We start from the raw sequence: 14826 nt of genomic DNA on the forward strand, positions 1-14826 counted from the left end.
TAAAGGGGCCTCTCTGCAGCGAGCCTTTCTGTTTACTTTGCTAAGGTCCGCGGGGACTGGCTGCTGTTGTGGTGCTTTATCCTCAGGGGGGCATTAGGGGGGATTCCTCTGTGTACGTGTGTGATAGTTCTGTGTTTATTTTCATATCCAACTTTACAAGGAAGTCTAAGAGTGTGTGTTTGTTTTTGGACGGTTCATGTGGATCTCGTGTCTGAACATACATGAAAACATGTTCTTTAGCACATGCACACGTGTCTATAAAATGTAAAATATACTATGGAATGTGTTTTGGGTCCTCACACTGTGTGTGTGTGTGGGGGGGGGGGGGGGGGGGGGGTTTACATGCGTATTATGTAAGAGGATATTTTCAGCAGGTTGCGTTGCTAAGACATGAAAGAGAGGGAATTTTCTCCCTCACCAAATAAAGGCAGTGCACACAGACAAAGGGTCCCCAGCACAGGAATTCTGACCCAGTCGCTTTGAGAGGTAGTAAAGTTTTTACTGCCTTTCTTTAGGAGGACTTCAAATTTGACTTTTTTTTAGGGTTTGGGTGCATACATTTCTTAGTCATGTTTCCTTAACATGTAGGTAAAATCTTAGCCAACAGGAATCGTGTATTCCACTGAAGCACAGTCGATTGTGTTGCCTCACCTTGGTCTTGTTACGTGTGCTCGACATTCTGCTCTTTAGGAAGCTGAAGGTCCGGCTGACTTTGTACTTCTCTGACTCGACCTTCGACGGGATTATGTATTTATCCCACTCCTCGTCCTCAATCCTGTGTCAGTGTGAACATTTCAGTCAGCAATCATCAATATGTCCTTCATCGTTTAAGCCTGTGGAAGACTGACACATTCAATCCTAACATGCACAGTCGTTATAAAACTAATAACTACTTCAGTACTTTATAATATACAGAAAGAAGGGCAAAACTCTCAGGAATATTTGTGTCATGCTGGAATGAAAGAATGTCCAGACAGTCTTCCAGGACCCCCTGGTCCGCAGACTATTACTCTTAACAACATGCTTGGCATGCTTGGAAGTCATTATGCACTAGTAGATGCTATTTATAGTATGACCTTGACAAGATGCAAATAATGATGTGTCAACATTTGACAGATACTTATGCTAGTAGTAATACTGGACATTCTATGTGAAAGGCAACAATGACAGAAGGTTAAGAAGACAAACATGCAAAATCACATCAGACCAACACTACGACCCAACATAAAGATGTTTATAGGATATAAGATGTTATATCTACTTCTGAGGATTCACTTATCACAGCTGCAAAGAATCCAAGTCGTTAATGGATGAGTCGGGGATGGTTGTACGACGGGGTTAGAATGAGTTAAGCCACACATGCATGGCTGTGATGACATCTGGGTGAAAACATACTCTTTGAGGAACTCTGTGAGGGTGAGATGTTGGAGTGAAGCGCTGCTCTCCTCCTCTGCTGACTGGGCCCGCTTACGGAAACCCAAAACCCTGCATGGATATAACACACCTCAGACCAGGTTGCTGTGTTTGTCGGCTCATCAGGAAACTGTTATCAATCGGTGTGACATCTACGATTCAGATCTACAATCTCTCTTTAGTAAACAATAGATTAGCCAAGGCAGGGGGCTGCATCCACAATTTTTGTAAGATTGATACTAACTTTTTAACAACAAAGACGGTTGGTTAATTTCATCATGTTGTTGTGAATAATGTAGTATCAATATGATGTATTATAATTATACAGTATAATCTAATGATCTAATAAGATAATATTATTGTCTCTTCTGTTAGCGATGCATGGTCATTAGCAAACAAAATATGTTAGTGCATTATAAACGAATGAGATGAGTAAAATGATGAAATGGAAATGTGTCCTCTATGAAATGAAAAAAGCTCATTTTGTCACATGGTAATATTATAAAGCACATGTTAAATCAGTGCAGAAGAAGCCAAATCTACAATGAGAGAAGATAAAACTAAATGTTGTCAGTATAACTGATGTGGTCTAGAATTGAAGAGATGTTTTTCAGGTCTGAAGTTCAGGAAAGCCTTGGGGTTAATTGTTTACTCAGGGTTTATTTTGAGGTTGCAATCGGAGAGTGTTCTGGTCTTGAAACAGGAAGTATGTCACATCCTGCACACTCTGACCACAAGTTTAATACTGGAAATAGACATGTAAAAGCACAAATACACACATATAGGCCACTCTAAGCTGATGCCTAAAAAAGAAAGGGGGGGAGGGGTGGTGGTGCATGTGACCATCATTGTTAAGCACAGATGAGCGCATTGCTGAGCTCATGATATCACACACAGGTTTACCTCTTTTCTTTGGGAGTGTCACTCGGGCTGAATGCTCTCGACTCTGTAAGGTAGAACAACAAACACAGGAAAATGACTAAACCAAAATGACAAGCCAATAAATCTGCAACCATTACAGTTCTAAGTGAATCAGCCAAATGAATAAAAATAAAAAAGCACCATCCACAATCAAAATTAAGTTAGAAACAAATTGAAGAATCCCTGAAACAATCAAGATCCAGCAAACCCCTCGCAGAGAAAGAACAAACAAGGCATGAGAGCTTTGTTTTGAAAAACCAGAAAAAGACACCAAAGATGGAAAATCCAAACCAAGAGGGAAACTGAGTATGCACCCAAATGGAAGCAAAGCAGAGCCCTCCGAGCAGAAACCACTCCTCCTTCAGATGATCTACAGGAGTTAAGTAGAGAGTATTTTTCCAAAGCCCTGGGATATTAAAAATACACAATGGTAACAATGCAGACCCCTGCTTGTCAGTCATTATATAAATCTGTGCGGAGTTGAGTTTGGCGACTATTGTTTTCTATTTTACTGAGAAGAAAGACGAAGTGATGACATCAAGCTCCACTTTTGATCTTGCAGCGATCCAAAATAATAATAACAATTATCTTCTCCTACGACACAGTAGTTTAAGCTTTGCATTTTTAAGTGCTGCACTCACCACCAAAAACAAAACACATATATGAGGCTGCACAATTTGGGCCACAGTGAGAAACACCATTGTAAAGCAAGATTATCATCTGGGAAAGTCATTCCACATGGAAACATGCAGCACAATCATTTGGTTTCTCCCTCTTGCCCAAGACGTTTTCACTAATTTCTCATTTTTGTATAAAAAATACTTTTGAATCAAACCCGTTTTTAATAGCTGCAGCTTTGGATTATCAGCAGCTTATCCTATGGTTTACCAGAGGCCAACCTGCAGCATTTCATTCGCTGTTCGACGCTGTCAACATACTTACTAACTTGGTTGAGGCGAGATAGGGATTTAGAGAGAGATAACGCTTGAAGTAGAGAACGACCGCTGCTGCTGATTGCTCCATCTACACAGGACAGAGCATGGCCTTAATGGTGTGCACTCCCACGTACTTATAAACACACAGGAGTGGTGAAGCTGAGTCTAAGCACACATATACTTTATTGAGGTTCCGCTGAAATATGACACCTCTGTGGTCCTCCCTCTGTAAGACATGTGTCCATTCAGCTGGTTCCTGGAACAGAAAGGTCACAGGGCAAAGGGGTCAAAGTTCACCCACCTTCTGCCAGGTCAGTGATGGTTGCGTCTCGGTTTAGCAGCGGCCGTGACGGCTTCGCCTTGGGGGAGGAGTAGGAGTAGGAGCGCAGACGAACCTCGGCTTCATCCGTGTTCTGAATGAGAGAACAGATATAAAAAATAACAGATCAGGCAGAGCATTGAGCAGAAAGTCAATTTTTTCTAACCTGGGAACACAGACGATAGTAAGAATTCCCGAATTTCCCCTCGGGGGATCAATAAAGTACTATCCGATCCTATGAATGCTGCAGGGCTGACAGTACAGAAACCCTCAGTGGATGATATGCATCCATTCATTTCACTGACTCTGTTTTCCTGTGATAACAAGTCACTGCTGCTTGTTTTCTTGAGCTCGCCGCTTATTTTTCTCCTTATCTTGGGATAACAAAGCTGGTTTTTACATTATAACAGATACATCTCATTATCTCAACACACCACAGTTTGTTTTGTCATGGTAACGGGATAATATTTTGGCGATGTAGAAAACAGAAACAATAGGCTGGTCACTGTGATAGGCCAGACCACGACATGCCATCATGCCTCTGGCCAAATGATTAAGTCAAGATCTAGCTGGAAATGACTCTTAACCACAGGATACAGAATGACTAAAATGTATGGATCCATATAACAGAGCCACTCCATTTATCTTTCTTTAACATCTTTGAGTTGCTGAAAGTCTGGGCTAATAATCCTTACAAACAGTTGTGAGGCAGGCTTTGTCGGCTACAGTCCTTAACCTTAACGTTGTTGTGCTTGTGATGCATTTTAACTATAAGATACTACTTATAAGTCAACTGAAGACTGATGTTGAAAAGTTGTTGCCTTTCAAGCAACATCATCATTTTACAAAATCCATACATACAAAATACATTTTACAATCTGCTACAACAAAACTTTGAATTGTCTAGGGAAAGGGGAAATCTGTCATTAAGACACAAGGGAACACATCATCTAATGGCACACAGGATTCCACATGCATGAAGAAAAAAACAACGTTCTAGACATCTTATGCACATGTTTCGAGAGTGTGTACCTTGGTGGCCTTGTGTGTGCTGTCAGAGAGTGTGCAGTTTAGGTCTGGTGAGGTGTCGAACGAGTCCCTCTCCTCTCCCGAGCTGGATCGCAAGATGGACTGCTGCTTTAAAGATGAACAGGGGTAGGAATGCCCCAATATGTCCTCTTCTCCACTGTCACACTCAAGACTAGGACTTTTAAAAACACAAACACAGACACAAGCTCTTAAATTCAGAGAGCAATCGCCGCTTCTTCAATCTACATACTGAAATTAGACCTGGAGCAAACAAAACGCTCTACAGGTCTTGCTGACTGCTAAAGGTCTCGTGCTGTTTCAGACATAAACAGTGTGTTCAGAATCCTGTTTTTAACACATTCAGATATCTTTAAACCATACACGATTAATAAAGATCATGCTGCATTCAACTGCTCTATAATCTGATCGGGATGAGTCCAGATTTAAATTTTACTCGCAGACACGCCACAAGATAATGCTCTGACTCCGTGCCCAACTTCAGTTTAGCCCAACTTCAGTTTAGCACAGATAAGCAAGACAGTGCTAGACAGTCATACCGTCTATACTTAGGTTTGCACAGTGAAGCATTTGCCGGCAAAGACAAATTCTTACAGCAGTGAGGAAACTGGAAGGAATGTTCAGCAGCTTCAAAACACAAACAGCTCAATTGTGTTGAGACTTCCTGTCACTTTTTTTCACACCTTCAAGGACTATCACTGCACAAAATGTCAGAAGTGCTTTTACTCAAACTCGGCCATTGTTCGGCCAAGCCGATGATACCTGGCTGTTCTACTTTGTGTTAGTAACATGAAAATGATTCTAGTTCTTTAAAACAAAATGACAATACGTATTGGTTTGTCTCATCTTAATATAGAGACATTTAACAAGTTCTTAGTCAGTCACATAAAAGAATCAGAAATTAAAAAATAACGCTTTACTTTGAACTTTTTATTTGATCACAACTGAAATTGAGCTCCTACCTCAGGCCCCGACTCGCCTCTGTCAAGCTGCATCCTCTGCGATTAAAAGCAGGAGAAACTGGCAGGCACGAATGCGTCTGACGCCTAAGTGCTCCCTCGAAAAAACGAAAGGGGGACGCCAGCGGAGAGGAAGGAAAAGACGGGGAAGAAACAAAGGGAGAGGGAGGCGAGACGCGAGGGGATGGCTCTCTGTGATTCTCCAGGCCAGGACCTGGGATTCTCCTCTCCTCATTATGGGATGAGGATGAGTGCCGATTCTGGGAGCAGTTCCCTGAGTCACAGGGAGTCATGGAGAAGGAGTGCAAGCGTGGGCTGCCAATGTGGGACACAGGACTGACCTCCTCCTCCCCTGGAGAGAGGTACTTAATGTCAGCGTCACCAAGCTGGAGGAGAAAAGTCAGAAAGTAAAGGAAAGCATAAGGAATCAATCCAATGACTGGTTTAAGCTCCAGTAAAGGAACATTTTACAAGTACTCAACTACTAAACTGATTCTCAACTTGTATTTCGACTAACACAGCACAAAAAAAGAAACTGGAACACTCACCTGGTCCGCCAGCATGGTGTTGGCAAACACTTGGTCTTTGCCGTGTATCATCGCTGACAGTCTGGAAGCAGCAGCCAGAGTCGGGGACGAGGCCTGGCTCTCCCCTATGGACTGGCTTTTCTCTACAGAAAGAGAGAGAGAGAGTTTGGGGGATGGGGGTGGGAAGCATGGGCAGAGAGTGGATTTTTCAATATTACATTTGGTTTCTACAGCAACACCAAATAACTTCTCACAAACAAGGGAAGTGACGTACACATCCTGGGCAGTTGCATGTCATTGTTCAGGACCAAGAGTCTCTGTATGAGTGTGTGTGTGTGTGTGTGTGTGTGTGTGTCTGTCTGAATGGCTCTTTGCACACACACGTGAATTGGTGTGCATGGAGCTGTGAGCGGGCATCTGTAGGCATGTTTTTATCCCCACCCTGCCTTCAGTGCAGAGGGTGAGTGGAAATCACTCCCGGTGAGCACACAGTGGCATTGAGAGAAACGCTTTCCACACAGTAGAGTTACTGTGAGCAGCAGCCTGGTTGTGCTGTTAAAACAGGAGAAAACAGTCCTGCTCTCCAAACACACACACACACACACAGCTCCCTCTGGGATGTTGCTCTGTACAAAAACACAGCCTCTCCACAACACAGCTTTGTAGAAAGTAATTGGGTAAGAAAACCACCTACAGATACGCACCAACACAGGTAAAAAAAAAACTTTACTTTCAGCAAGACTTACATCAACCAGTGAGCAATTATGCAAGTCTCTCTGAAGCTTCTTTTCATAATTTGATGCAATATAATGGTAAACTATAAACAGTTATACTAAGCTAAAACAAGCTACCCTGCTCCTGTGAAGGACTTTTGGTTTGCGTTGATTTTGGCGCCCCCTGTGGACAAAGTGGTACCTCTCACGTCTTTGCGGATTTTTTTCCCTGAACATGTGAAAGAAGTGTACGTTGAGAAAAATCTCATCCTCCTCTATTTTCAACAAACATCGCTTAAATACAATCTCTGCTGTAGAAAATGTAGAGTGCCGTACATTCCCTCTTCTGACACCTACTCGCAGCAGCAGGTTTAGACATTTAAAATGATTATATAAACAGAGTCAGTCTTAATGCAAACGGTCCTGTTTGCTTGCAGGTCATAAAAAGACACCAGTTGTTATTGTAGTCTGTTTCATAGCCAGCTTAAAACTCCTCAAAGGAGCTTTAAATTAAAAAGTCCATCTCAGTAACATTTACATGTCAATGTATCAAAATCACATGGGGGGGGGGGGGGTCTCCAAAAAACTTGTTTCCTACTGATGCAGGATTTAGTTTGTAAGTACTGTGTGTCTTTGTACTATACATGTGTAAATAAGCACATACAATTAACCCAATCAGTAAAAGTAAATGCTCATTTGATACCGACTGAATAGAATATGATGTACATTTGAACATGAGCTTAATATAAGTAAGTATATAAGTAATATAAATACTGAAAATAAATGTAGAAAAATCTGTTTGTATAAAACAGATCTATCCGCCTGATGCTTTGTCAACTGCTGTTTCCAGGTGAAAACAAAACTCTGAAACCTAACTGTTATCCAACACAGAAAAACTATGTAAAAGAAATTTGAACATTTACATTTCAAGATCAACTGATGCAGCTACTTCAGGGAACTTGAGAAGAGATACTCTTTAAAAGTTCCTGCGAAATCAATAAAGACATTTAATTTATTTGTATCTCATTTCTCTTGTGCAAACTGTCAAATAAACAATGGCCACCTCTAAAAAAAAAAAGTTGTGTTGTAGGTTTTTAATTGAGATGTTTTAGAATTTACTCTGTAGTGAAACATGAAATGTAATGCTATAGATTTTTGTCCTGTGACGTACAGGACCTACAAGCTAGCTAACAGCTATGGCTGTGTTTGTGTTCAAATGTTCAGCAAGCAGTATCAGCTGCAAGTTCCGTTCCTAACTTATGACATAAATATGCAGAATAAATTAGCACTCTGCTGGCTGTTTTGTGAGAACTTGACTGCTGTTTTAAAGTCAAGAATGAACTGTGAGTGAACTGTGAAAGTCAAAGGCTTGGGGTGTCAAGATTTACGTCAATGTCCAGATGGAGGTTTGTTTTCGCCAGTGGTTGTGGTACATTACATGTTTGTGTTCTCTCTCTAACTGTGTCCTATCACGGCACCCCACAGGCCTGTGTGTTACTTCTGCAATCTGTGTAGTTATTTGTGGATGACTACATTTGAATGCTGTCAAAATCACTTCAACGAAACATAAAACAGCATGTTGTCCGAGCAACGTTTAAACTCCTTAATTTATACGGCTTCTGGTCTAGCAATCAATGGAGAATGTTCTGGTCTCTTCATAGAATATTTCTTTTTTTAGGGTTTGGAACATTAGCACTAAAAACATCTACAAAAAAATCCCTCTTATAGAGACCCTTGGTCTTTGAGGAACCTACACTAACTTTTCTTTAACTTGATCTTTTAAGCATATGATACATCCAGGTCAAACATCTATCATCAACTGGACTCAGACTAATACATCACCAAATTACAAGTTACCTACCCCCCCAACTACTCATAAATCTACTCACTCCCACTCAGTGGTCCAGTGGAGCCTTTAAATACGCTCCCAGATACAGATTGTGGTTACGTTCAGCATCTCACTGTTTTATAAATCTGAAGTTTTGCTATGAACATGAATGAACCGGTTAGCTTTCAATGGAAAAAAATAATAATTTCTAACAACATTAGCTGCTAATATCTACAGAGCAGTTCTCATCACACTAACAAGGAGAGGCAGCCTCATTAGCTCAGTTACATTATCATCTTCCTAATGACAGTCTCACCTTGCGCTGGCCGAGCCATCCTGCAACCATGCCAGCTGTACAATAACAAGTCTCTGGCACTGGTGTTTCAGACTAAGCCCCTCAAGCTGATATCAAACCAAGAACTTAAAACAAATCCATAGTTTATCCATAGTTTCCAAGCTGCCAGCACCGCAGAGAGGGGGGACAGAAGTCCAGTGTTGTAGCAGAGAATAAATCAGAGCAACAATTGGCCGTGCTTCCTGTAGGCAGTCGGTCTAATAAATCTGAGAGGCTACAGGGAGACACTGATGAGGACACCAGACGATCCCTGTTCCATCCACATCAAATGCAATGGAATAGAGTGCAGCGTATACAAATCCTACTCCTCATCAATCCTGAAGTATCTCTTTATCTGCATCATATTCCCAAACTGAGATGTATGCATACTATAAGTTAATGCAGCAGAAAATGGCACACTATAAACATTACAACCTGCTCTTCCTTTGTTAGACATCTTCTGGATGTTCTTGCCTCCATGTTAAAACATTCTTTCATTAAATCACATATGAGCTTGAATCCAGAACCAAAATACCTGCACAAAGGCATGTCAGACCTTCTTTTATGACCTTCTTTTATGCATTGTAGGAATAGTTTTTAGCCCAACATCAAACCCAGACTGAGGGTCAGATCTTGGCTGTGGGTCAAACTACTGTTTGAAAGCAGATAGTGTTTCATATAAGCCCACTTAAGGAGTTTGACAGGCAGGACTAATAGTTAAGGTTCTGGGCCAGGTCCAAAGCCACAGCTGGCTGCCACAGGCCCGATCATTCGCACACCTCTGACCCATAAACACTGCCTCAGTGAACATAACTGTCAGGCGCTGCGATCTGTGTTTAACATCAGTTAACTTAGGGAATAACAGAGAAGCAGGGAGTTCATATTACTGACAAGTTAGAGCCGCACTGAATCAATCTTTCTGCAGGAGAAGCTGTCCTTATCGACAGGGCAGAGCGTGCTGTCTGCAGGTTGCCATTTCAAACAAGCTTTTAAGGAAAGCAGCGCAGCATGTGGAGTTATTTGTATAAGATAAAAGTTATATTTTGAGCGATGTGATATTCAGAGCATGTCCCTGAGCGAGAGCCAACCCTATACAGTAGCAGAGCCTGCAGCAGCAGCAGAGAGAGAGAAAAGAAAGAGCAGGAGCTGTGCAGGGACCCAGACAAAGACAGCAGTCACTGCAAGGTTTCCAGACCAGGGCAGTTAAACACAGAGAGTGACCCTTCAACCCGTGCACACCCCTGGGAGAGAGAGATCGGCGAAAGGCAGGATGGAGAGAGGGGGGGAGGCAGGGCTGTCACAAGGGCTCTTTCTCAGGGTTTACTCTCTTTGGAGGCTGCTGGTGTGCTAAATATGTTCCAGATAAGTTCAAGATAAACAGAGAGTTATAATTGTTAATCGTGTAAACACCTAGGTTTGATTTATTTGTCCATGCTATCCCTTCTTCAATGATGTAAGCTGCCTTTTAAGAACCATACTAAACAGTTGTCACCATGGTGAGAGCTGGGCGAAATTAGGAGCGGAGTAAAATAACAAGCAGGGTCTAAAAGAATCACAACAGCGGCTGTTATTAGCTCATAAAAATGGGAGAGGTAATTATTTGACTTCAGTGCTCATAGAGGGCTGTTTAAATCATTAAAACAATTGTCCACCAAAAACCACAAACCCCACTCTGAGCTGTGACACCTGCGGTCAAACATCCCGGTCCAAGCATCACATTGTGCATTCCCGTTGTGTTTACATTTCAGCGTGTCACACACAGCCCGAGAGATCCAGGAAGGGGTAAACCCAGCTCGCGTGGCGATCGGTCTTCTGAGTGGAGAAATAAACTTGTGGCGCCGCACACCTGAAATCACATTTCACTTTGCAGGTGCACGGTGACACCAGAGCCGCTCCACTTTGGATTTTGACTTCTGTGAGTTTCTAAATCCACTCTGAGAATATACGGTTAAGTTTTTAATAGAGTCTCGGTTTCTGGATAGCACACACAGAGACAGTGTGTATAAAACGTGCTGATGTCAATCAGAATTACAAAGCAATAACAGGAATAATCTTGCAGAGGTTTATGGGGAAAGATGAGGAAAAGAGTGCTGGAGTTGAGCCATGACACAGACATGGCAGTAACTCGATCTCCCTCTGTGTCTCTCGCTCTCTCTCTCTCTCTCTTCCCACATGCAGTCACTTGCACATAAGCTAAGAACTGTTTAACTGCTCTAGTTTTATTTTGCACTATTTTAAGCATCCACATCAGCTTTCCCATGACTAATTATATAACTAAAAACATGTGTGTTCCAAGTTTAAGCACAAGGGTTTTTGCAAAAGTCACAAGCTGTGGCAAAAACTGAACTTACTCCTGGGACAGTTCACTGATCACATAAATAAACCAGATACTGATTCAAAGCAACAGGTGCCTCAGCATTGGTATATTAAGTAACATATAAAACATTGGGTCTCTCTCTTGCACTTTATGGAGCGCAGCAGTCACATGAGGCCACATCTTCTTCGCGGGTTTCATTCATGCAAACAACAGTGCAGCCTGAGGATGTCGAAAAGCCGTGAGACACTCAATCAGGCTCGAGTGGACATTTGACATTCCCCAACATACTGTCAGATATCAGGTTACATCACCGGCAAACATGCAGTTATCTCGCTGTGATTGACTTGCTGCTGCAGAGGAGGCCTGTGAATAAGAATGTGTAATGGAAAACAGTCTAATTTTAACTGTATTGTTCTGCAGTGAGTGCTGAGTTGTGTCTGCATGGGGGGATGTTTTTGATAAAGCCTCGTCACTGGAAAGGGAAAACTACATAGTCTGTATGTGTGCATTTGCCTTTCTGACTTTGACAATCCGTCCACTCTTTAACTGTATCCACAAATATGTGACTATCTGTAAAATAGTCAAATTGTCAACTGCAATAGCTACCTCCAGAAACACATGTCAGGACAGAAAGATGAGAAGATACTTCTATATGGAATCAAATTCAAGTATCTATCAATTATTGAACCACTCACTGTTATCTTTTTTCCCCGTCTTCCTGCGCATCCTCATCTTAGGAAAAGACGGCCAAGAGTAGTTGAAAGGAGAGTCAGAGTCAGAATCCATGGTTTGTAATCTCAAAGAAAATCTTCATCCAAACAGGGTGATAAATAAGTGAACAGTTCCTCAGTTTACATCCATTTCTCACAGACTGCCGACACGCTGCAGTGTTCACTCTTCTACTTCTTTCCAGAGGCGCACTGTAGACACTCTGACACTTCAGAAGTGAGCCAGCATGTTCCCTTCTGTCTCCCCCAGCCACCCCTCCCCCTTAAATCTACCCCTTCCCCCTTCCAAAACTTTGTACCAACTGTCGGACAGAGCCGGGACTGAACCCTGTCTTCTCCCTCTGCTTCTCTCTCTCTCTCTCTCAGAGTTTTCTGTCTTTTTACAACTTTCTCTCTGACTTCTCTTCTCAAATGTGTTGCCAACCTACAAGTCTCAAAATCCTTCTGTGTCCCCCCTCAGTCACTCATCTACCACACACAGTACGGAAGGAGGGAGGAGAGATCAACACATGCTGACAGGAGCAGGGGGGGGGAGGAGTGTATTGACGGCCGGAAAGAGTGACTGAAGGAGGGAGAGAGAGAGAGAGAGAGAGGAAAAAAAAGTCAAACAGACGAGTGACTTCAGAGCCTACATGGAAGACAAACAGGAGGGCAGACAGCTAAGTAGAGGTGAGTCTCAGATATAGGAGAAATCATTAACCCTGTGAGTTCATGATTGTCTCTGAGAAACACTGGGGCTACACACACTCTGAGGCACGGACCATTCATTCCAAAACATGTGTGATGCCACGTCTCAAGAGTGTCCTCCCATATCACTCCATTTCCTCTCTCTCTCTTTTTCTATATATTTTAGCATGTCAAAGCCGGGGGGGGAGTTCGGGGAGGAAAACAGACTGCCAGGTCAGCAGCCTCACCATGGAGACAGCAGTGAGAGCCACTGCAGTTTTCTTCTTCTTCTTCTTCCGCCTCCCCCCACCCCCCCGCCGCCTCTCCCTTGCCAACTTGCAGGAGTACAGTGCCCCATTTGCAGCAGCAGGGAAAAATGTGCTGGTAAAAGAGGGGGTAAAAGTGAGAGAAAGGGATGGTTGAGGGGGTTTTAAGAGACTAATCAGACAATGGCACACTGGGTTTATAAATGCACATAAATGAAGCAATGTGACGTAAACCAGAATAAAAGGGATGAAAAGGCTTCAGTAGGGAGAACGTATGCATGGGCGGGATACAGAAGTACACTTAGAGTATAGAAAGAAGTTTCTGTATTTGTGTGTAAGTGTGTGTGTGTGTGTGTGTGTGTGCATGGGAAGGGGTTTTGGCAATGTAATGGTGAACATTAATGCTGCCTTTGTGGGGTTTAATCCTCTTTTTCCGTTCTCCAATTAGATCGCTCAGCCGGGGTCGGAGACTCTTGTTAGCGTTGTTCTGGTGTTGAACTCATCGTCTGTTGTCACCTAGCCAAACTATCCATATCATAAATCCCTCTTTGGTAACCCCCCCACCCATCTCTCTCTCGCGCTTTTCCTCCACATCACACACACATGCAGACACACACACACTATTCTCACACTCCTCCACTCTGCTCTCTCTGGGGATCTCAACAAGCTGCTGGAAAACTGCATTCAGCAGAGCCCTGGCAACCCCCATTCAGCCACAAACTACCCTTTTTTTCACTTCACCAAACCCCTTGCCCCTTTCAGAGCGCTCTTCCCTAGTAAATGCTCCCTCTCTAATACACAAGTGCAGACAAACACTTATAACACACACACATCGACCTTCTTCCTTTCTTGAGCAGAGAACTTCTGGATGAAGTGGCCTTTGCTGTTTGTTCATATTAAAAATGCTGACCTGGAAGGGTGGGACCTGGGGGACATGGGTGCATGAGTGTTTGTGTGCATTTGTGTGTAGGTATTTGGGGGCATGTGTGTGTGTTTTGGGTGGGGTATTTAAATTTCAGGGGCATTAGGGGGTCAGAAGTGGGGGAGAGGGGGGAGGCGGACGGACTGAAGAAAACAGGGAGAGGCTTGTTTGTTTTTTTACATTTAAAATGTTACACTTAAATTCTAAACTTTATAAAATGTGCTATGGCTTTGTTATATTTTACAGTTATACCAATGAATCTAAAGTTGAAATTGGAGCGAGGAAAGAGTTCATATCAAGAAGACAGGGGGAAAATGACAGCTACACTCAAAATTCCTCATCCCTTGCTGAAGCTCTGGGTACAGGAGTTGCGTCTATCTTTCAGTCTGATGACGCATAAGCTCAAGCCAAGCTGCCATAATGCTTGCCATAAAAACAGACTGGAATCCTGTGTTGGGATTCACTCGTTTGTAAAAAATATATATATACAAACCTTCCGGTCACTCGCAATGCCTGACAGCTTAAGAATGTCTAATAAGGAATTGAAATTCCTCAGGAGTCAAATAAGCGTTGTGATAATCCTGCAAGAATAACATATATAAATCCTGAGTCATTCTCAGTCAGAGCTATTGTTTCATCAAACATTACATTGAGGGGAAACAAAAAAAACAGGATTCCAGTGACCAGTGTTATTCATCTGAACCGCAAAAAAAGGGATCAAACTAGGTCACATGAGGCAGTCTTCAAAGAGTCCACAGAAATATGACAACCTCAACCAGCCAACAAACACACACACACACACACACAAACACACATTCACATGTGCACACAGTACAAGTACAAAATGGCTAAACCATATAGCATGGAAAACATCAGCCACAGGAAGTCTAGATTGCAAATGTCCGGTGCCAAGTGTTATAAAGCCTGCAGC

The 14826-nt window shown here is 42.6% G+C and overlaps 1 protein-coding gene across 4 annotated transcripts in view; it reads right to left on the reverse strand.

Moving 5' to 3' along the window:
• Positions 1 to 14826, reverse strand: part of LOC132974482 (rho guanine nucleotide exchange factor 28-like) — a 42309-nt gene that overhangs the window by 13975 nt on the left and 13508 nt on the right. The window contains exons 1-8 of one of the 4 annotated variants that reach the window (XM_061038562.1): positions 12009 to 12291; positions 6143 to 6264; positions 5598 to 5980; positions 4621 to 4795; positions 3571 to 3682; positions 2317 to 2359; positions 1396 to 1485; positions 652 to 775 (exon numbers count right to left, since the gene is read on the reverse strand). In XM_061038562.1, coding sequence (XP_060894545.1) covers positions 652 to 775; positions 1396 to 1485; positions 2317 to 2359; positions 3571 to 3682; positions 4621 to 4795; positions 5598 to 5980; positions 6143 to 6264; positions 12009 to 12099 — 1140 coding nt within the window. In that variant the 5' untranslated portion in view covers positions 12100 to 12291. Of the gene's footprint in view, positions 1 to 651; positions 776 to 1395; positions 1486 to 2316; positions 2360 to 3570; positions 3683 to 4620; positions 4796 to 5597; positions 5981 to 6142; positions 6265 to 12008; positions 12292 to 14826 lie in introns of those variants that run through there. The other 3 variants (XM_061038560.1, XM_061038563.1, XM_061038561.1) reach the window with 3 other exon arrangements.

This window comes from Labrus mixtus, chromosome 5 (genome assembly GCF_963584025.1).
Source record: "Labrus mixtus chromosome 5, fLabMix1.1, whole genome shotgun sequence".
Taxonomy (NCBI): domain Eukaryota; kingdom Metazoa; phylum Chordata; class Actinopteri; order Labriformes; family Labridae; genus Labrus; species Labrus mixtus.